Below are 23304 nucleotides of genomic sequence, written 5' to 3'. Positions count from 1 at the left end.
TAAAATGGAAGAAAAATGAAAAAGAACCTCCCCCACGTTTTAAAACTACTTGCAAGGCCGGGATTCTCGTGATGGCTTCTTTGATATTGATACCCTCTGCCGTCTGTTGGGAACCTGTTCCATCTTTTAAATCTTTATTCTGCCTACTCAGAGCAACCCTCTTCAGCAATATGGGAATCCCGTTGTGCCTCCTTGTTCTGTCATTCCCAGTCCAGCAGAACAATGTCAGGATGAACCTATAAAAATTAATGGATTTCAAGAAAAAAAAAAAGAATGGGTTTCATACTGTAATTTACTTATATAAGACAGAAACTTAATATCCTTTCATTTGCTAAAAGGACAAAGATTTCCTGTACTATTTTTTTAATATTTTATTTATTTGACAGAGAGGGAGAGAGGGGGAGAGATACCACAAGTAGGCAGAGAGGCAGGCAGAGAGAGGGGGAAGCGGGCTCCCTGCTGAGCAGAGACCCCCCCCCCCCCGCCCAACCCCTGATGTAGGGCTCGATGTAGGGCTCGATCCCAGGACCGCGAGATCATGACCTGAGCTGGAGGCAGAGGCCTAACCCACTGAGCCACCCAGGCGCCCCATTTTCCTATACTATTGGTCTGCAACCTGAGAGGAGATTTAAAAAGGAGCAAAGATTTCATGTTTTATCAAAATAATTTTCTGTGCTTTATCGGGTCTTTTATGGGTTTTGCTCAACTATGTAACCTCCTGGTATTGGCCTTTAAAATCTTTTATTGTCACTGTGGTCAAAGACATAATTAAGTATTGATTCACAAACTGTGATCCTACTTAGTCTGGTATCTAAAACCTTTTGGTATTTTTGACAAACTTGCATCCACCTTGGCCACTTTCTTTCTTTCTTTTCCTTTTTTTTAAGATTTTATTTATTTATTTGACAGAGAGAGATCACAAGCAGGCAGGCAGAGAGAGAGAGAGAGGGAAACAGGCTCCCCGCTGAGCAGAGAGCCCGATGCGGGGCTTGATCCCAGACTCCATCCCAGGACCCTGTGATCATGACCTGAGCTGAAGGCAGAGGCTTAACCTTAACCCTCTGAGCCACCCAGGCGCCCCCACCTTGGCCATTTTCAAAGTTCCTGGACATTCAAAATTAGACTCAGGAGAAGCAAAGACAAATTTTTGGCTGATTAAGCAGCAAGGACCCCTGCCTTAAAATTTATCAAAACTGAGGCCCTCATAGGCAATTATGTCCTGAAGGAAAATCTGAAAGGCCTTTTTAAGGATGTTCAATCTAGGACATCCCACAAAGAAAAACCTTATTGGGCTGACCACAGTTGTAGTTTCAGTCCACTGACTGATTTATGGTGCGGCCCAAACAAGAAACCTATCTTGCCACAGTCCATGAAAAGACCCCTCATGAAAATGACTCCTCATCAGCTGACCCACTGGGCAGCTGATAAACTTAGAAATCTCGTGAAACAATATGAGAGGAGCTGTATTTCTAGGACCACCAACGAAGCACAATTAACTGGTACAGTATCTTTTATTTTTTTAAACCAATAACTTGTTCTTTTCTTTGTAAAGATTTTACTTATTTATTTGACAGGCAGAGATCACAGAGAAGCAGGCAGAGAGAGAGAGGAGGAAGCAGGCTCCCTGCTGAGCAGAGAGCCTGATGCGGGGCTCGATCCCAGGACTCTGGGATCATGACCTGAGCTGAAGGCAGAGGCTTTAACCCACTGAGCCACCCAGGCACCCCTGTAATTTTCTTTATAACACTGTTCGTAATCATTTTATTGGGGAACCTCCTTTGTCTATTTCTCTATGAAGTAATATGGCAGTATTTGTAACATGTCCTTATACTCCTTGTGGACCTCTCTGCAGGAAATGAAGAATTCCACGAATGGGCTTATACTTGGCATTTTAACTTGGAGAACACCCTTCAGGTTCTTTGGGGAATTAATCATGAAGGACTGTTGGATTGAGGTATTGGGGCTGTTACTTGTCCTAATAAGTATGCTAACTCTTGTTGCAATATTACACAGTAAATAAGACTCCTTAGTTGGTGGTAAAACCCTGTAATATTGAAAAACTCACTGCTTTCATAGGTTATTTGCTGTACAGACTGAATCTCTTACTTGTTCATTCCTCTATCCTGCCTGAAACCCATATAGTAGCCAAAATACCTTACTGACTTTATCTAAGTTCTTCTTACAATGGCCTGTTATCAGGAATAAATTGTAGCCCCTGGGTTAACATATTATTTTTTCTTGTGACCCTCATTGCCAATGGTCAAGGCTTACCGTATCTTTTTGCCCCTACCCTGCAAGAAACCATCGTCTGACTCTACAAACCTGACTGACTGTTGATTTGTGCCAGAACAAACCATACTCGTGAGATACCTGAATGAATAGCTTGGCCTCTATCCCTAGAGAGAGAGAAAAATTTTATTGGTAAGAATGTATAGTATTCTCTGTGTCCTTAAAAAATATTCAACCACTTTTTCTTTGGCTAATAGCTTCCTTGCCCTACCCTCCTTCCTATTAAAACCTTCCTTTTTAAAAACAAAAACGAAAACAAAACAAAAACAAAAAACCTTCTAAGGCTCAAAATGCGTCTCCTTGGAGCATCTCTGCTTGCTACATGGGATGCTGCCTGATTTATGGATGGCCTATAAAAGCCAATTAGATCTTCATATTTACTAGGTTGAATTTCATTTCATGGGATATTGATATATATTTTTAAAGATTTATTTATTTATTTATTTATTTATTTATTAGAGAGAGAGAGAGAGAGAGAGAGAGGGCGAGCCCGTGCATCGGGGAATGGCAGAGGGAGAGGAGGGAGAATCCCAGGCAGACTCTGTGCCCAGCACAGAGCCAGCGTGGGGTTCGACATGGGGCTCGATCGCACGACCCTGAGATCACAACCTGGAGATCACAACCTGAGCCAAAACCGAGTCATTGTTTAACTGACTGTGCCACCCAGGCGCCCCTGGGATTGGCCGTGTTGGGCTCTCTGCTCAGCGGGGAGCCTGCTTCCCTTCCTCTCTCTCTGCTGCCTCTCTGCCTACTTGTGATCCCTGTCAAATGAATAAATAAAATCTTTAAAAAAAATTTTTTAGCCATTTTGATAGGTATGCAATGGTATTTCAGGGCATTTTAAATTTGTGCTTCTAAGGAGTGGTGGATGATATTGAGAATTCTTTCTTACACCTCTTGGCCCTAAAGAAATCTTCTTTTGTGAAGAGATTCCAAGTGTTTTGTCCACTTTTATAATTGGCTTGACTTTTTTTTTTTTTACTTTTTACATAAACTTTTTTTTAAAGACTTTATTTATTTATTTATTTATTTATTTGAGAGAGAGACAGTGAGAGAGAGCATGAGCAAGGACAAGGTCAGAGGGAGAAGCAGACTCCCCGTGGAGCCGGGAGCCTAAGGGGACCTAATCCCGGTACTCTGGGATCATGACCTGAGCTGAAGGCAGCTTAACCAACTGAGCCACTCAGGCGCCCTTATGTAAACTTTTTATATTAGAATAGATTTAGATTTATAGAAAAGTTGAGAAGATAGTACAGAAGATTCCCATATACCGTGCATTCAGTTTCCCCTACAATTTGCATTTTACATTAGAGTGGTATGTTTGTCATAATTGAACGAATACATTATTATTAACTAAAGTTCATATTTTGTTCAGATTTCCTTAGTTTTTTACATAATGACCTTTTCTTATTCCAGGATTCTACCCAGAATATCCCGTTATATTCTCCTTATGCTCTTCTTGATTGTCACAGTCTCTCAGATTTCCCTTGTTATTAATGACCCTGAAAATTCTCAGGAGTAGAGGTCACAGACTTTGTAGACTGTCCCTCAACTGGGATTTGTCTGATGTTTTTCTCACAATCAGGGGTTATGGGTTTTGGGAGGTAAAGCACCATTCTCATCACTTTGTATTATGGAAGTTGTTAAAAAGAAAACCACAGGCTCAAAATAGCATCATTTAGGTTAAACCCCAAGAAAGTAAACCAAAACTTCATACCTAACCTAAACTGCAGTTTCAGCCCCCCAGAAATGTAACCTTTAACCAGTCAACATGGAATTTCTTGGTCAATACTAGGGACTTTACTGGTACACCCCTTCCTCTCACCCTAGGAGGGCAACCTTGCCTCAATAACATATTCCCTGCTGATAAGTACCTTGGTCTTGTCTTTCTTTCTTCTTTTTTCCTTAAAGTCTTCTCTTTGCCTTTAATAACCTCCTTTTGGAGTCAGCTGGATGGTATGTTGGTTGAGCGTCCGACTCTTGGTTTCGGCTCAGGTCCTGATCTCAGCGTGCTGGAGTCCGGCACCACGTGGGTCTCGGTGCCGAGCGTGTCGAGCGTGGAGTTGGCTTAGGATTCTCTCTCTCTCTCTGCCCCAGCCCAGCCCTGTTCCCTTTCTCTCTCTCTCTCTCTCTCTCCCTCTCAAATAAGTAAATCTTAAAAAACGCAAAAAAAACCCTTCTTTTATTTAGCCCAGCAGAACGCCCCTCTGCTTATTGGTTGGAATGCTGCCTGACTCAGGAATCATTTAAAAAAAAACAGTTTGATCGTCAAATTTATTCGGTCGAATTGTATTACTTGTTTAAAAAGATTTATTTATTTATTTATTTACTTGAGAGAGAGAGAGAGAGAGAGAGAGAGAGCACGAGCGAGCTCAGGAGCTGGGGGGGGGAAGGAGCAGAGCTGGACTCAAGGCTGGATCCCACAACCCTGAGATCATGACCCCAGTTGAAATCAAGAGTCCGAAACTCAACCCTGGGCTAAGCCACCCAGGCGCCCCAGAACTCTATTTCTTAACAATATGTACTATTACATTATTTATCTCTATTGATATGAATCTTGATCAGGTGGCTGAGGCAGTGTTTGTTAGGCTTCTCCACTGTAAAATCACTTTTTATCCCATTTCCATGGGTAGGGAAGTGAGTAGCCCACAGTTAGTGTAGTAGCTACATAAATTTGGGATACTTCTGCATGGGACATTTGTCTATTTTCCCTATTCATTTTTCTATCTATTTACTTACATCAATATGTACATGCGGATATTTATGTATTTTAAAAGATTTTATTTAATTGAGAGAGAGTGAGATCACGAGCAGGGAGAAAGGGCAGAGGCACAGGGAGAAGCAGACTCCCCGCTGAGGAGGGAGTCCAGTGCGGGGTTGGGGGGTGGGGGGGTGCGGGCGCTTCGGGGCTTGATTTCAGGGCTTGATCCCATCGCTCAATCGCAGGACCCTGGGATTGTAACCGTCCCTCAGGATAATATGCTACTTAAAATATAACTAATGAGGAGTTGTATTGGTCATGCAAGCGGGCTTAAAAATGACCTTGAGAAAAACCTGTACTAGCAGCGGGCCACTGGGGGAGAGGATGGTACATGTCCTTGAAGCCGGGCAGCCAGGAACACCCAGCCCGCTCAGGGCCGAATACCGTCGTCTGCTTCCCTTTTCCGTTGTCTCCCTAGCCCCAGAGAAAGCCTGCTGCGAAGGTAATCCCTTTAAGTGCGCTTGCTCTCCTACAAATTCCAAGCTGCTCGACCAGGCACACCTTACTCTTCTTCTTGTTTACCTACAAGATTTGTGACCTATGTCTTCTTCCTCTTTGTTGGTTGTTGTCTTGTATCTAATAAATAACTGCTGACTCGCCTGTGCTTCGTTTTCCTCCCCTGCGCCCTTGGGAAGCGGCAAGTGGCACCCAAAGAGGGACCGAAAGGAAACAGGACAAGAAGCCCCAACGTGAGTTTTTGCAGGGCTGTGCCTCACACTCCTCCCCCCCACCCCCTGCCCGTGAGTTGTGGGTACTTGCCAGGGTATGGCCAGTGCAGTGTGTTCAGAAGTTTTACTTCGAACTCTCTATCTGGTGTTGGGGCAAGTTAGGTCCCCCTGGGGCCTTGACCTTCAGGGAACAACTGCCACAATAGGGAAAGAAAGTGGGAACTAAACTTCTCTGGTTATTTCCAGGGCAGAAGACATGGAGGAATTACTGTGCACAGGGACTTTGGAGAGGCTGTCCTTCGGGTGGTAGGTGTGTCTGATGGGTCTTTGAGGTATTGCATATTTGGGTCTAAAACCAGTGTTAACTTTTATTTTTTCTCCTGGTGGTCCCTGGAATCCAGAGTCATCTGGTCATTGATTCCCATGCTAGACTTGGACAGACCTTGGGCCCTGTCTCACTATGCAGTGGGGATCAAGAAATGAAATTCTCAAACGGAGAGACATTGCAGGGTTGGGCAGACACCCTGGTGCAGGGGAAGGAATTAGGGGAACAAGGAAGGGGGGGGGATACTTGGGAAGAATCCACAGGGAGATGAGGGGAACTCGGTAGAGGTAGGCCCTCAGTCTTTGGTGGTTGTGGTAAAATCAAGAATGAGTTCCCATGTGTAGAGCAACATGTACAATAAAATAATTTCTGTTACTGTTGTGTTATAGTCCATCAGGGAAATCTTCTCTTTAGGGGATCACTTTTATACTGAGGGATGGGTAAGCCCCACTGGGGTAGGCCATGACAGTCATCAGCCCTGCAGTTTTGGAGGAGGAAACTCTGGCAAAAGAACACCCAGGGAGAAGTGACCGTGGTGGCTTCAATAAATTTGGTGGCCCTCGGGACCAAGGATCACGTCATGACTCTGAACAGGATAATTCAGACAACAACACCATCTTCGTGCAGGGCTTGGGCGAAAATGTTACAATTGAGTCTGTGGCTGATTACTTCAAGCAGATTGGTATTATTAAGACAAATAAGAAAACAGGACAGCCCATGATTAATCTGTACACAGACAGGGAAACCGGCAAGCTGAAGGGAGAGGCAACAGTGTTGTTTGATGACCCACCATCTGCTAAAGCAGCTATTGACTGGTTTGATGGTAAAGAATTCTCTGGGAATCCTATCAAGGTCTCATTTGCTACTCGGCGAGCAGACTTCAATCGGGGCGGTGGCAATGGTCGTGGAGGCCGAGGGCGAGGAGGACCTGTGGGCCGTGGAGGCTACGGAGGTGGTGGCAGTGGTGGCGGTGGCCGGGGAGGATTCCCTAGTGGAGGTGGTGGTGGCGGCGGCCAGCAGCGAGCTGGTGACTGGAAGTGTCCTAATCCTATATGTGAGAACATGAACTTCTCCTGGAGGAATGAATGCAACCAGTGTAAGGCCCCTAAACCAGATGGCCCAGGAGGGGGACCAGGAGGCTCTCACATGGGGGGTAACTATGGAGATGATCGTCGTGGTGGAAGAGGAGGCTATGATCGGGGCGGCTACCGAGGCCGAGGCGGGGACCGTGGGGGCTTCCGAGGGGGCCGGGGTGGTGGGGACAGAGGTGGCTTTGGCCCTGGCAAGATGGACTCCAGGGGTGAGCACAGACAGGATCGCAGGGAGAGGCCGTATTAGCTTGGCTCCTGAGGTTCTGCTACAGCTTTTCTTCTTGTACCCAGTGTTACCCTCATTATTTTGTAACCTTCCAACTCCTGATCACCCACGGGTTTTTTGTGTCGGACTATGTAATTGTAACCGTACCTCTGGTTCCCATTAAAAACCATCGTTTTAGTTTAAAAAAAAAAAAAAAAAAAAAAGAACACCCAGGGATCATCAGGCGTGTCTACACCTGTTTCACTCGACAAAGCTTATGCGGGTCCCAGATATCAAACTGCACGCCACATTGGCAAATAGAGTAAGTGCTGCTAGTAATTCCTTTCTTGAAGGGATAAGAAATGATTGAGCCAGTGCCATGGGAGTGAGATGCAAGGTCAGAACCTAAATGATTTTCTCCATCTTGTGGCTCTGCTCCCTCTGAACATCAACCACCTGCACACACCAGTTCGCCGTTGCCTTCAGTCTCTGTGGAGGTTTATAAATTTTCATAATTTCTGTAGTCCTGTTTCTTCCTTCTGTAATTCTAACATGGTAGCTTTTTGAGTTGGTCAACAGCCCAGACCAGTTCAACATCCTGGATCATTTGTCTGGTTTTGGTATTGTTAGAGTAGGCGGTCAGTTGGGTTCAGACGGGATAGCTGGAGGTCAGCAATGAGGAAGTCATCACCAGCTATCTGGGAGGTCAGAGGCCTGTCTGGGCAGCACTCCACAAAAAGCTGGATCAAACCAGACAGGCCCAAGGTGGCCAGTGCCAGGACAGGAAACCCTTGACCAAATTAAGAAGAAAAAAAAAAAAAAAAAAGGAAACCCAGTCTCCCACCGCAAGGTAATAAGCTTGTTGATATCGATCATCAGTGAAAGACACCCTACCTCCCCCCCCGCCCCCCACCATCCAGCTCCCTCTTGCTCTAGCTCTCCCTGTCCCTCTCCCTTTCTCTCCTCCTCTCCCTCTCTTCAGGACTGGCTGGATTGAGGCCTCAGGGTCCGGTGTCTCCCCAGTTCACCTGGCAACAGTAGGTTAAAAAGAAAACCAGGCCCCAGATGGTACCACTTAAAAAGACCCCAACCCAGTAAGAAAACACTTACTACTTAACCTAACTGCAGTTTCAGCCTCCCAGAAATGTCACCTTTGACTAGTCAACATGGAATTCTTGGTCAGTAGTAGGAACTTCACTGATAGACCCCCACTCCTCCCCCTCTGAGGGCAACCTTGCCTAAACTATGCATTCTGGCTCACAAATTCCTTTCTTCTTTTATTTTTAAGCCCTCTGTGTGTCTTTAAAAACCTTTGCTCTCTGTAAACTCAGCAGAGTTCCCCTGTACTTGCTAGATGGGATGCTGCCTGATTTGTGACTCATTTAATAAAGCCAATCAGAGCTTCAGATTTCATGGGTTTGGTATTTTTAAGAATTGGTGCAACATAGGAATTCAAAGTGAACTCCTAGTGGCTTTCACGGATAATGAAAAGCAGGCATGGTGCCTCCTGAGCTCGCTCTGTCTTGCTCTTTCCAAGGACTATTGGTAAGATTCTCTTGGTTTGAGCTCCCCTCTTTTTCTGCATTGGAGCTACTGATCTAATTGGCTTCTCAGTCCAGGGGTAATGGGCGTAGACAAGACGGACGGGAGGCTCTGAGAGAGCTGCAGTCCTTAGCCCTTGGTTCAGTCTGCTCTGTAGTTCCTTGTTGGGGTCCTTTCCCCATTTGCAGTCCATGGTTTCCATTTACTCAGATTTGCTGGTTGGTCCTTTCCTCATTTCCTGCCCACTCTCCATGTACCGAAGCCTGCTGGTTGAGTCCATGCTGGGAATTGCTGGTGGTATGCGGGGACTTCTTTTTGCCAGTAACATCTTTTGGTTACTGCTGTTGTGTTGAGGTGCCCTTCTCTGTCTTGTCTTGTGTGAACAGAGGCTTAGGTAATGGGATTCTGAAATTGTAGAGTCAAGCGCGCCACCTTCTGGCCAGCCGGCTTGCTTTGTGTTGAAAAACTTGTGGGGCCAGGAGCTGTGAATAACTACAGAGACGGCAGAGTTTTACTCGAAATACAACTTGGAATTACAATGGCCATGATGCGGGACATTGCAAGTACCTAAGATAAGTTAAGAAGTGTATTTAAAATTTAAGTAAGGGCTTTCAAATTTAAACAGAATGAGATACCTGTTTCAGTTGGCGAGCCAAAGCCTCCAGATGCCTTGCAGTTTATTGAAAGATTCATTGCAAAAGGCTCATGGAGAATTAAAAGACTATAACTTTGATGTAACTCCTCTTGATCCCCTCTGTCGTCTGAGTATCCATTCCGATATAATCCTCTGAATTGTTTTTCTACTCTGAAGAGATGACACAGCTGTAAACAAAAGTCCTCCCAAGCCGATGGCCTTACAGACAATTCCATACCTACCTTCAAGAGAGGGCCCACATGGGCCTCTCCCAGAGTTGATGAAAACAAGAGATTCTCTGGTAAACTGCTGTATTATTCCTTTAACCAGACAAGGGGTAACTCTGGTAAATACCAGAGCCTGCACAGGGGATCCTGGAAAAACTGGCAGAAGCCAGTGAAGGGTGGAAACTCTCACCAGAATCAGTTCTGAATTTCTTTCTGCAGCACCCAGTTGAGAGAGAGAAAAAAATTTCACATTGTCCCTTTCTTTTCGGATCCAAGCCCATTATATTGATCCTTTCTCTCCCTGGGATAGCTATTGTCTTCTTGTTTGTCTCGTTTTGCATTACTGGGCTAGGTGTTTGGTCGGCCTGGGGCGTCCAACTTGGGTTTCCTTTTGGCTGTCAGCGTGATTTTGGATTTTGGAAAGGTGATATCCTTTGTACCTTCTTTGGGGACCCAGCTTACACCCAAGCAGGGTTATTCGGTAATGCCAGAAATACTTAAAATTGAAACTGTACCCGGAGGGAAAGAAACAAAGCAGATAATATAGTTGGATAGGTGGCTCAGCCGAAGTTGTCATTTAACTTAAAACCCAAATCTTTCAGAAAGTGACAGCAGCTGTCTTGATCTGACATAAGTTTTGCAGAAGTTAGCTCGAGAGGCAATTCAGAATTCACCTATTCCCTTACTGATCCCCAAACCTCCCCTGTTTATCTCCAAAAGACTTGTAAATTGTTGGCCTTAAAAAAAAACCAAAGTGGGGGCGCCTGGGTGGCTCAGTGGGTTAAGGCCTCTCTGCCTTCGGCTCAGGTCGTGATCCCGGCATCCTGGGATCGAGCCCCGCATCGGGCTCTCTGCTGGGCGGGGAGCCTGCTGCTTCCTCTCTCTGCCTGCCTCTGCCTGCTTGTGATTTCTGTCTGTCAAATAAATAAAATCTTAAAAAAAAAACAAAAAAAACCAAAGTAACCATAGTGTCTCTGCACCCGTGTGTGTGTGTGTGTGTGTGTACTGTAATGTCAATATTTTTCTACCTGGATGGTACTGTTGAAATTAATTTGTAAAAGAGTTTCATTCATTTGGTTTGAAGGCAAGTGCTTGTAAGGATTGGGCACTCTAAAACTCAGAAAGAAAGAAAAACTGGGGCACCTGAATGGCTCAGTCAGTTATAAGCATCTGGCTCTTGGTTTCAGCTCAGGTCTTGTGAGATAAGCCCCGCATGAAGCTCCAAGCTAGGCATGGATTCTCTGTCTCCCTCTCCCTCTCCCCTTCCCCCACTTCCTCTATTTAAAAAAAAAAAAAAAAAAAAAAAAAGGAAAGGAAAGGAAAAGAAACTACCCAAGTGTCTTTTAAGTTTGTATGATCTGGGAAAATACGGAATTAATAAAAGCTAGTTTAAGGGGTGCCTGGGTGATTCAGTGGGTTAAGCCTCTGCCTTAGGCTTAGGTAATGGTCTCAGGGTCCTGGGATTGAGCCCTGCATTGGGCTCCCTGCTCAGCAGGCTGCCTACTCCCCCACCCCCACCCCCCCACCCCTCCACCCCCACCTGCTTGTGATCTCTGTCTGTCAAATAAGTAAAATCTTTAAAAAAAAGAAATTTAAAAAACTAGTTTAAGGTTGATGGCTTAATTAAAACAGACACATCTTTAGCGTTACCAGCATTAAATATAAAACTTCTATTTCACTGGAATTTACTAGTCTGCTTAAGTAGTTTCCCCAAATCTTTTTGGCAATCTGAAACCTTAACAATTTCGCTAAGTTAGTTAAATGGTAAGTTAAATTTATTAAATATCTAGCTCATTTCCAAATAAGACAGAATATTAAAACATTAATTTTTGGCTTCTGATTACAGAGAAACTAAAAGATATTTAAGTGTGTTAGTGCCACACTAGAAAATTTAAAAAGGCAAGTGCTTCTAGAAATTATAAAATATACTCAGAAATTTGCAAATCTAAAGAAGCTCGTGATACAGGCAGACTGGGTCTGAGCAGGACCAGCCAAGAGGGTCCTTGACTTGACACAGGACAGAAATGAAACACAAGCCAGAGAACATGAAAACAGAGTTTCCTAAATAGGGTGAGTGACAGGTGGAGAATAGCAGACCAAGTAGCTGGAAGACTGGGAAAGGAAAGGATAAGTCTCCTTGAGGCTAGCAGTTTATATTGGAGAGGGTGTAGGGTTGTGTTTCTTCAAGAGTGTGGTAGGATCCAATCAGAGGTGTCAGGGGAACAGTAGGTGTTACTGCATAAATTAGGGAAGGTAGCAGAGGTTGGTTTGAAGCTAATACCCTGAACCATGTTTGGGATCTGGCTCTTCTTAGGTGTTAACAGGTGTTTGGGGTCTAGGACAGAACTCAGAGTATGATTAACTTCCTTGGTCCCCCTCGAAGTGGGAACATAGCTGCTTTGGCTGATTCAGGGGCAAAAGATGGAATGTGCGTAAATGGGGCCTAGCAGAAAAACAGCAGAGATGGACACTTAGAATTTCTAAAACGGAGTCCCTTCAATTTCCTACCTCACTGCTATAATAGTTCACAAGTGCTTCTTATGACTAGACATTAAGGTTTCTAAGAGTTAAAAATTCTGATACAAGTAACTAAGACTACTGGAAATAATAAGGGAAATGTTTCCATATGCAAGGAAAGTGAAATACGTGGTTTTGGTAAGAAAAAGGAGGAGGGATGGAAATACATTTTTGTTGAGGGAAAAAGAAAGTACTTTTGTGTTAGTGACTAAAGTGAGACTGATAATTTTAAGAAGGAAAACATAGGACGACATCAGAATTTTTTTTTTTTAACTAAATTCTACCCTACGGGGGGATCAAGCTCACAACCCCAAGATCAAGAGTTGCATGCTCCCCAGACTGAGCCAGCCAGGCGCCCCCAAAATCTGAATGTAAAAAGAAAGTTGTAGGTTTGTAAAATACGTGTGTGTGTGTGTGTGTGTGTGTGTGTGTATTTTTTTTTTTTTTTGGAGAGAAATTTTAATACGTGATCAAGCTGGCTGACATACAAGGCAACAGCAACAGATTTCTGTAAAGATAATGATACATTTGGATAATGTCCATTGTGGTCCTGCAAAGAATGGCCCCTTGTTGCCAGATTTTTGCCATATTAAATGTCCTATGCCCATGGCAAGCAGTCTGCTCCTGAATCGGAAAAACTAAGGTGGGTAAAGAATGGCTGTAAATTAAAGGAACAGCTGGGGCCAGTGGAAAACCAAGGTGGTCACTTGGTTCTTCTGGCTCCCTAACAAACCCCATTTTTGGGGGTTTGTACTCTCTAACGTACCATAGTACATTTAAATGGACTCAGATGATAAATAGACATTGGTGGAAAGATTTTACATAAAGTTACAGAAAACAGTCTACCAGCAAAGTCTGACCTGTCCGGTCTATAACCCTGGGAAAACTCCCTTTGTTCTAGAAGCCTCAAACCTCCCTCTGGACCCTTCGAACACGTGCAGCTGGTCTTCATTCAGTTGCCACCTGGTAGTAGAGCTTATCAATATGTTCTTGTTACTGTATGATATGTTTTCCAGATGGGCTGAGGTTTATCCTTACTGCAAGGCTGATGTCCTCACAGTAGTGGAAAAAACTGTTAGAAAGTGTGTTTCCCACTTGAATTATACCTTCCACGTTCTCCACATCCCTGGACAAATACAAACCCTGACGAAAACCTTGCAGACTTTTTGGAATTCTCTCCCTTGTCAGTAATAGCAGCTACTGGAAGTGTGTAGTGTCTTCGCTCAGGGCTGTCGTCCGCAGGTTAAAGAAGCCTTCCCAGATGGGCGTTCAAAGGATTCTGTCAGTCACAGTCTGTCTGGCCTGATGACTGGGTATTCTGGAAGTGTTGTCAGAGGGAGACAGCCCTTGAGCCTCATGCAGAGGAACCTTACCAAGTGTTCCTGACCACAGACACTGCTGCAAAACTAGGAAGCGTTGATCCTCAGGTCCACATCACACAGCTAAAAAAAAGTTGCACGTGACACTTGAGTCGGCACAGATGCTGGAGACCTCCAAATCAGGCTGATGAAGAGAAGCAACTGACATGGAGATCGACTGCTTCAGCCCCAGACGATGGATCAAGACTTCATACTTGAACTAATCACGAACCCCTTACTCCTCCTTTTCCTTTCCTTTCCCCTGGCATTGGCCTGGAAAGAGGAACACCTTCATCTTGACCCCTGCCAGGCCATTGCTAAGTGGGGGTAACCTCCGGAATTTAGAACAACCTTTTATTTCAGGCTAGGAAAAAACACAAAACACAAAACAAAACAAAAAACCCTGTAATTCTGCCCCCAGCTTTTCACAAGCAAAAGAAGGCAGGCACCTCATTGGTGGAATCGCCATTTACATTGTGAGAGAGGACCTACCAGGAGGCTTTTGTGATTCGGGATTCACTCCTGTTGGCGGATCCCTTCTTCCTGGTAAGGGATAAAAGTAAATAAGGCGATGATCAGGAACTTCTTAATTTCTTTAGTTTTTAAAGATTTTTATTTACTTATTTATTTACTTGACAGAGAGAGGGATCACAAGTAGGCAGAGAGGCAGGCAGAGAGGGAGGCAGGGAAGCAGGCTCCCCTGCTGAGCAGGGAGCCCGATGTGGGGCTCGATGTGGGGCTGGATCCCAGGATTCTGAGATCATGACCTTAGCCAAAGGCAGAGGCTTAACCACTGAGCCACCCAGGCACCCCAGGAACTTCTTAATTTCTTTAAGTTATTACAGAATCTGCTGGTGAAGCAGTAGCTGCCAGGCAAAGATCGGTAAACTCTCTGGCCACAGTTGTTCTGGATAATGAAATAGCCCTCCATCCTCTTCCAGCTGCAGAAAGACGGGTCTGTGCTGTGGCCACACCCCCTACTAAACCTGGATTGACACTTGAGGAAGTTAAAAGCCAGGATATGTTTTCCTCAACATCGTCCCCGCGCCCCCCCCCCCCTTCCTAAAAGGAGGCCCTTTGAGCGAGCACACAGCGAGAGATGGGGGCTGATGTAAGCCAAGACAGGACGCCTGAGAATGAAGCTGCAGAAGAGGCGAAACTCTTCCTGGGTTCCCTTTAGGGTCTCTGACTGGGCCTGAGAATTAAGTTGGCTGTAAAACAGACTTAACAGGAGAAAAGCACGGACGTATTTTACACGCATGTGGAAGCGGTCAAGGAAAAATAAAGACCCCAAAAGTGCTAAGGCCTACGTGCTTGCGTACTAGGTTGAGCAAGAGTAGAAATTTTGAAAAAGTAACCAAAACATAGGAGGAGGCAAAAGACAGATAAGGGTTATTTTAACAAGGTCCATTTGCAGAGATTTCTCTCGGCCTCTACTCCCTGTCTCTGGTAACAAGAACGTTTCTTTCCTCCTGGTAGAGGGAGGGCATCTTTTCACAGGGGAGCTTTATCTTCCTCCTCTTAGGAAGGAGGAGGGAGGTCAGAGCACCCTTCTTGAGTCTGCTCTTTTTCAAGTATGTTTTTAGCTCAAAATAATCCTTATGCCAGAGTGGCATATGTTGGGGTGCCCTATTTGGCCACCCCTACATTGGTGGCGCCTGAATCTGGGACTTCCCAACATCCAGAACTGTGAGAAATAAATTGCTTTTATTGTTTAAGCCCCCCAGGCTGCGGCATTTCGTGATAACAGTGTGAGCATATTAAGAAACCCATCCATGATGCCAGGACTTGGTAGTTGACAATTTCCGTAGTTCTCATTCCTGCTTCCCACGTGGGATCCACCGGAGAGAGCCAGATGTGCGGTGTGCCCCAACCAATCTCACAGGATACCTAAATGCAGTTGGTGTGAAAAATAATAAAGGGAAACCTCACTAAAATAGAGGCCAGAAGGGGGAGCCATACCACCAGCATCAATTACAGGAAGAATTGTCAGTTGGAGACTCCCAACAGAAGAATTCTCAACAGGAAAGAATTCACAGTGACAGGTCCCAAAAGGAAAAAGAATGTGGATTGTATCTCCTGCATGAAACTGACTACCCCCCACCAACTCAGCCTGTGAGAAGCCGTCGTCACCCTGAACTCTTGCTTTTCTCCAGTGAATTTTTGTTCAAAACAACCCCTCCCAACTTCTTCCTCCTCCATAAAAGGACAGCCCCCTCCTTTGTTTACTCAGCCTGCCTGTGGTTTTGCCACAACATGCATGTCCTGAATTTGCAATTCTCTGCTGTTTCCAAATAAGCCCATTTTTGCTGGGAAAATAACTTATTTTTAAAGTTAACACCTGTCTGTAGCTTACCCGTGCCCTCAGCCTCCAATCACGGCACACACGAAGCCTTCCCATTTTCTGCTAGGAAGCTCTCCCACTCCTCTGTCTGCCTTTCAGTCTCTGCAAAAACACAAGCTGCAAGCTCTGAATAAAGAGCATCCGCTTTCCTTTACTCGGGCTCCTCTCGGCCCTCCTGCATTAGTCCTAGTCCTCGGCCCTCCAGGCCCAGCCCCAGCAAGAATCCCCTCACTGTTGATGTCTAACCCAAGTTTCTGTGAGTAATTTTCCAATCACTGACCCACAGTTGTCTTTGCTGTATTTGGGAGTTGCCATCAGGTTTATACCGAAGTCTCTCCCCTACTGCAGTAGCTAAAGCAAAAAGTCGGCCTTGCATTTTTAACCAGTGCCTGCACATTCCCTGACAGGACCGTGCCAGGTCTTTCCACTCAGGCTGATCGCAAGTCCAAGCTCCTCTGGCTCCCTCCCCATGCCAGGCCAGTAAAGAGGCAAGATGCTGGGGCAGGGAAAGGGGCTTCATACAGAAAGCCAGCAAACCAAGGAGATGGCAGACTTTTTTTTTTTTTTTTAAGATTTAAAAAATTTTTTGTTTGACAGACCGAGATCACAAGTAGGCAGAGAAGCAGGCAGAGAGATGGGGGAGCAGGCTCCCCGCCAAGCAGAGAGCCCGATGCGGGGCTCAATCATGACCCGAGCGGAAGGCGGCGGCTTTAACCCACTGAGCCACCCAGGCGCCCCGGAGATGGTAGACTGTTAACCCAAAGAACTATTTCCTCTTGGCAAGAAATTCAGGTTTCTTTTATGTTACCCAAGAGGAAAGCGGGAGGGGGTCAAGAGCTGGATGATGTGTGTGTGGCATCTGAGGAAGGTCCTGTAAGTTTTTTGTCCCTGGTCAGCTGATCTTTGCGTCCAGGAATCTGGTCATGTTGATCCTGCAAATCTTTAAACATAGCATAGCCATTTCTGTACCTACTTCCTTACCTTCTCAGGTGAGGTGGAGGTCAGGTAAAAAGCAATCTTCGCAAAACTTCGCTGTCAGATGCCTACAAGCAGAGCTACGCAAGCCAGTATTCTGACGGTATAGGTCATAGCAGCAAGGGAAATAGAAGCAATACAGAGGAGGACATGCTCTTTCTGTTACAAGGCTGGTCAGATTCCCCAGAAAGTATTCGTCACTGCCGCCTGGACAATGCGTCTGGCTGCCAGGATTCAAGGAATGGGGCCTAGATCAAGCGTTCACGTTCACTGGCTCCACTGACACCTAATCGCTGTTGCCGTGTCCTCTCCTACCCTGACTGGCCAGAGACACTTCCTTTACCGTCTCCAGAGGAGAATCCTTCAATGAATACATTGTGACAGGAGCAACAGAATAGAATGTACTTTTAATGTTAAAATTAATAGCCTTTCAGTTGGGTTTCCCAGGCTGGAGCGCCACTAGCCCTGAAAACGGAAGGTTGGGCGGGGGCGCCTGGGTGGCTCAGTAGTTATGCGTCTGTCTGTCTCGGGGTCCTGGAATCGAGCCCCATATCGCGCTCCCTGCTTGGCAGGAAGCCTGCTTCTCCTCCTGCTCCCACTCCCCCTGCGTGTGTTCCTGCTCTAGCTCTCTGTTTCTGTCAGAACAAAACAACACAAAAACCCAGAAGCGTTGGTTTTCAGTCACCTGTTGTCTCTAGTTTCATAAATTCAGCTGCTTTCGGGTACTGGATAGCTTTAATTTTTTTAAAAAATTATTCTGTTGGAGGGGCACCTGGGTGGCTCAGTGGGTTAAGCCTCTGCCTTGGGCTCAGGTCATGATCCCGGGGTCCTCGGCTGGAGCCCCGCATCCGGCTCTCTGCTCAGCAGGGAGCCTGCTTCCTTTCCTCTCTCTCTGCCTGCCTCTCTGCCTGCTTGTGATCTCTCTGTCAAATAAATAAATAAAAATCTTAAAAAAAGAAAATTATCTATTGGAGAGTGCGCATGCACGGGGGGGAGGGGGTGGTGGAAGGCGCGGAGCACAGGGGGAGACCGGGAGACAGTTCCAGGCAGACTGCGGTGAGCCGCGAGTCCGCTCGGGGTTGATTCCACCACCCCCACCCAGATCCAGACCTGAAGTGAAACCAAGAATCCAGTGCTTAACTGCACCACCCAGGCGCCTCTGGACAAACTTCCATTGAAATTGAAATCCTGGATCACAAAGTTAAAACTGACTGGATCTAAAAGGAACCCCTTTCCTTTGCTCTGTTTTACGCACCGAAAGGCATTATTTTGAAGAAAGGTATAGAGGCATGAACAGCCTGCCAGACAGGTTCCCCGCAGGCCAGAGGTTCAGACCCCACGCCCGCCCGCCGCACGGTTTCGGGGTGGGAAGGAAAGGGGAGACAAGGACAGGGGCGGGGCGTGCGCCGGAGGGAGGTGCTCCTGTGACGCCACACAGAGGGCGTGTGCTATGTAAATAGGGCAGCGCAGGGGCTGATGATTCCGACCGCTGCCGCCTAAATACAATGGGATCTCCGGGGCTCCGGGAAGGAGTGCGGGGCGGTTGACGGAGGTTCGTTGTGCTGCGTGCGTGGAAGGCGTCGGGAGGCTCAAGAGTGGTGGGGAGAGAAGTGGGCGTGTGTGAAGAGTGCAAGGCGTGTGCCGCTGGTGTGGGGCGTAGGGGGTGGAAGTCATACTTACCTGGCAGGGGAGATACCATGATCACGAAGGTGGTTTTCCCAGGGCGAGGCTTATCCATTGCACTCCGGATGTGCTGACCCCTGCGATTTCCCCAAATGTGGGAAACTCGACTGCATAATTTGTGGTAGTGGGGGACTGCGTTCGCGCTTTCCCCTGTTTCTCGGCTGGTTGAAAGACAGGTAATTGAAGAAGGCTTTTCCCCCCGTGCAAAGTGTGGGGTGTGCTAGAGAAGTGCTCGTATGCTTCGGTATGGCTACTTGGGCGCGAGTTTTATTCTTTTACCTTGCTTTTTGTGTTGTTTTAGGTTTTACTAGGATTAGCCACGCGCGCGTCTACTTAAAAAGGTGAAGAAGGAGGAGAAAGTTTTGTTTTCGGAATTAGACGGGTTCGAGTTGGAGAATCTGTAGAAGCAGTGGTTCTACGAAGGGTGGCTATCCTGTGCAGGATAGTTTCTTGCTTGTGGCATGAGTCTTCCTAGGTCCTTTTTCCCAAAAGAAGTACACAGGCTTAACTTCCTGTCGAGTAATGCTACTGTTTCTTTCTAAATTAAAGGGAGTTTAAACCCAGTGGCTCTGAGCTTCTCTTCTGGAGCCCGGCTATCTTCGGTTCAATTTCCTGCTTTCAAATCCCGCTCGCTCAAGTGTTCAGAGTGACTGCAACAGATTACCTACCCTCTCCCCTCCCTATCTCAGGAATGAGGACTATGGTATGAGATCGGCCTGTCGAAGGAGTCAGTGAGTAGCACATTTAAATTTGTAGATTAGGCAAGCACTTTACCTGTAATCATTGACTGGTAGGTCGTTACTTGGGGCGCAACACTGCAGAGACACTGGACGTGATGAAAACTGATTTTATTAAAGTTACACCAGGAATCATTGGTCAGTGGCTGTGGACCCGCCAGGGACTGTGAAGTAACGCTTTCTGTGGTCAGAATGACTGTAATCTCCTGGGCTGGAAGCATCTCAGAAGTTAATACATTAGCTCAGCCGACTGGCTCTGTAAAAGCGGAATAAGGATTCAAGGCCTTGCTTCAAAAACAGGCCCGTGCACTTCCAGTTGAGGTCTCCGAACCGTCGACCTCAGAACCACAGCACCCTCCAGCAAAACCTGCCGGACAAGACAAGCGGTGCAACGACAGGTCGCGCGGCGAGACGCCCTCGGGGTACAGCATTTAGTGGTCACAGACGGCGGGGTGGGGGGTGGGGGGTGGGGGTGAGAGGCGCCAGTGGCCCGGAGCCCCCGCTGTGGCTGCAGTGTCCGTGGCGCCGGGTGGGGGTGGGGATGAGAGCCGGGGCCACTCTGAGATGCGAGTTTCTGGGTTCCGGGTTCCTGAGGAGGCTGCGGAGCGCGGAGGACGCGACTGCGTGGGGTCCAGGCGTGGGGTGGGGGGCGACGTCCCGGGAGTTTCCCTCCGCGGGATTGGGGGCGGGGTGAAGAGCGGGAAGGCACTTGTGCCCCTTGAAGAGTTTTTAAAAAAACCACCCTGTCCCCTTAAAGGGAAAGGGCCCACCGAGATTTGAACTCGGATCGCTGGATTCAGAGTCCAGAGTGCTCACCATTACACCATGGAACCCCTACAGAAGTGGTGTGCTGTCCCTCGCCAGAGGTGTCTAAGTACTGATCCAGCCTCCACACGCCCGCCGGCAGTCCCAAGTATGTCCTCTGTACTGGGGGGACTAGACTAGACTACAGTTGGCCCGCGTCGGTGCTCATCCGCCGTGCTTTCTCTCTGTCCGCCTCTTTTGGTTGACTTCTATCATGTCACTTCCATCTCAGAAAATAAGGGAAATCCACTCTGGGCCTAGGGTTAGGGAAGAGTTCATACACCACAGATTCTACCCCAGTTTTATCCAGTTTTCTGTCCAGAGGTGAAATTTCTGTGAAGAGTACAGTTACTTTGCTTTTCCTTGCCTTCACACTTTCCCCATTGCCCAGAGAAAAGGCAAGACTTGGGACTTCCTGGGTCCCTTGGTCACAAAGCACCCCTCACCCTCCAAAGCCACCAACTGACTCCTACATGTAATAGGTAAAGGTGTGTCAGCAGTGGAGTGGGACTGGGAGGCAGGGGGATTTTCCCTTTTTTTTTTTTTTTTTCTTCCCCCATACACTTCTGGGTTTTGTTGTTGCTGTTGTTGTAAGCTTTTCTTCTGTTTCTGTTTCTGTATTTGTTAGACCTACAGTACAAAGTAATCAGCCATGTTTAACATTAACATCAAACACTGACAAACCAAACCAAACTTGGCTTGCGTTGACTCAAAATCAACAGCTACCATTAAAGCCACAAGGCAGGGCTCTGACTCTTAAGACTGTTTTCGGAGAGTTTGGCCAAGTCCGTTCCATTCCGGTTTCTCAATATATCATAACCTGGAAACTGCACGCTTAAAAAACAAAACAAAACAACGAACATATATCCATGTACCCAGGAGCACCCAGGATTGGGCCACAGGGTATGTGTACCCAAGGTGTCTTACAGTGTGTACGTGACTTAGGTACACAAAATACCACCACACTAAATATACACATAATAGATGTAAATCCACATTACATTCAAAATAGCCATCTGTGTACTTAATTTCCCCTTTACCTCCTCATTTTATCCCAAAGCCATTCCTTCCCTTACTCGGTACACAGAAGAGAAAAAAAAAATTGACATTGAAAGAAAAAAGCCGCTGCCTGAAAAACAACGAAAGATGCCTGGTGCTCTGGAAGAGGTATTTTGTTCCTCGAGACTGGATGAGGCTTGAATGGAGGCAGAAGGCAAAAGGTCTACTTTGTTATGAAGAAGAAGGTGTTCTCCTCAAAGTTGGAGGAGAAGATGAAAGTGCCTTCTGGAAAACGAAAAAGTTGAGCCGTAACATCACCAAGTATTCCTCCAGAAAAGCTTGAAGTGAGTCAGGCTTTATGACTGCAAGGAACAGAAATGGACTGTGACTGATTTCAAAAGGAAAGAAGTCTGTTGATAGGATGTTGAGAGATCACAGAAAGGCCGGGAAAGCCAGAGAACCAGGCTCTGAGGAGGAGCGGGGAAGAGAGAGCAATGAGGTTGGAAACTGCGATGGGTGGAGAGAGTGTCCTTGTGGGGTCTGAGAGCCCAAGGTGAGAGATGGGGATGTGGTGGTGGTGGTGGGGGGGGGCTGTCCTGAACAGAAGGGCCCCAGGAATGTAAGTCCTCCTCATCCTCTCTCTGCTTCTCCTCCCATTCTGCTGCTGCACCTCTCATCTCTCCCCATCTTCCTCAACTCTCTTTCTCCTCAGCCCCTTGCCCCAGCCCGTTTCACCCCCTTATTGAGGCTGACCTATACTTGGAAGCAAGGGTTGGCAGGGTTTCTCACTCTAACATCAATGGTAGGTGACTTTTCTTACAAATGAGAGAAGTGACTGGGTTTTGTGCCTGCGGTAGCTGATCCTGGTCTCTGTGCCTACACCACTGAGGCACCCCAGAGTCCTTGCTGTGCCCTGTTCTAGTTGGAGTTGGGGGTTATATTAGGTCAGATTTTCCAGAGGCAGTAAGAACCCTTGGCAGAAGCCTGAGGCAAAACAGCTGATGGGGTGCCCGGGTGGCTCAGTCGGTTAAGTAATCTGCCTTTGACTCAGGTCATGATCCCAGGGTCCTGGGCTGGAGCCCCACATTGGGTGCCCTGCTCAGCGGAGAGTCTGCTTCTCCTCTGTCCCTCTCCCCGTCTCTTTATCAAGTAAATAAATAAAATCTTGGAAAAGAAAAAAATCCTGAAAGATAGGCAAAAACCCCACCTTACATAGGAGCCTCTGGGATTGTAAACTGTCAACGATAGCTTTGGCTTGTAAGACAGGGTTAAAATTGCAGTTATTTTCTCCTTCACAACTTCTGTGGCTGCTGTCTTTCCTTTTCACTCTCTGCCAGACAGGAAATGGTTCATGTGTACGTCCCTCCCTGGAGTGCTTTACTGGGCTTTTGGACTTCAGTCTACCCAGTGGTCTTGCAATCTCAGCTCTCTGTTGGGCTCAAAAGAGGAATGATTCGGTAGATCATCCAGCTTTCTCTTGTCCGAGTGGAAACTCCTTCCTCTTACAGCTTCCTGTCTCTTAAGCACATGTGGAATTGCACTTCGGTTTTATGAAATCTTTATCTTTTCATCTGTCTGGACTAACTTCTTTAGTACTGTTTTAAATTCCTTTAACGGAAGACAACTTCTCATGAGGCCTTTAGGTGGCGCAGATGAGCACCTTGAGGATCCAGGCAAATTAACATCCGCCTGGGCATTTGGTGCTGAACAGCAACCTCGGGATAGGCCTGTGGAAACTTGTAACCATCATTCGCCGCTATAGCTGAGTTTTTGTAACGGGGCTCTTTCTCCTTAGTCACCATACTTAATCTCTGTACAAGTTGGAGATGGGGGTTTATAATTAGGTCAGATTTTTCAGAGGCCGTTGAGAGTTGTTGGGATTCCAGTTTGTGGTCAGATCAGGGCTAGCAGAATGAAGAGGAGATTCTGGATGTAGAAAAAAGACAAAGAGACATAATATTACATCTCCTTATCCCCCTTACATGTGACATAATGTTACACCACAGCTTTATAACCCTTAGAATGGTGCTCTCAGTGGTGAATGAAATACTTGTTTCTCCAAGCACGTGAGGAGCAAGTTGGAAAAACTGGCTCAGTTGCTTAAGTGATTGTGTATTCAGATTGAATCTGAGGGTACCTAAAGTT

The 23304-nt window shown here is 46.5% G+C and overlaps 1 protein-coding gene, 1 long non-coding RNA gene and 2 other non-coding genes across 4 annotated transcripts; 2 read left to right on the top strand and 2 right to left on the bottom strand.

Moving 5' to 3' along the window:
• Positions 1-6505: 6505 nt before the first annotated feature.
• On the top strand, positions 6506-7540 carry LOC116863318 (RNA-binding protein FUS-like). Its single transcript, XM_032850801.1, has one exon. It carries the CDS (start codon positions 6506-6508, stop codon positions 7379-7381), a length of 876 nt encoding a protein of 291 aa, XP_032706692.1. The 3' UTR covers positions 7382-7540.
• Positions 7541-9269: 1729 nt separating this feature from the next.
• On the bottom strand, positions 9270-18306 carry LOC116863317. Its single transcript, XR_004381795.1, has 3 exons — positions 18192-18306; positions 14110-14160; positions 9270-9363 (listed from the first exon to the last, which is right to left on the bottom strand). It is a non-coding gene; the product is annotated as an uncharacterized LOC116863317 (long non-coding RNA).
• A 302-nt stretch (positions 18307-18608) lies between these two features.
• On the top strand, positions 18609-18772 carry LOC116863319. The gene has a single exon (XR_004381796.1). It is a non-coding gene; the product is annotated as a U1 spliceosomal RNA (small nuclear RNA).
• Positions 18773-20117: 1345 nt separating this feature from the next.
• On the bottom strand, positions 20118-20189 carry TRNAQ-CUG. The gene has a single exon. It is a non-coding gene; the product is annotated as a tRNA-Gln (tRNA).
• Between the last annotated feature and the right edge of the window lie 3115 nt (positions 20190-23304).

Source organism: Lontra canadensis, unplaced genomic scaffold (genome assembly GCF_010015895.1).
Source record: "Lontra canadensis isolate GAN:19392208 unplaced genomic scaffold, GSC_riverotter_1.0 scaffold904, whole genome shotgun sequence".
NCBI classification, from domain to species: Eukaryota; Metazoa; Chordata; class Mammalia; order Carnivora; family Mustelidae; genus Lontra; species Lontra canadensis.
Note: the sequence above shows the minus strand (reverse complement) of the source record. Positions and strands in the feature narration are given on the sequence as shown.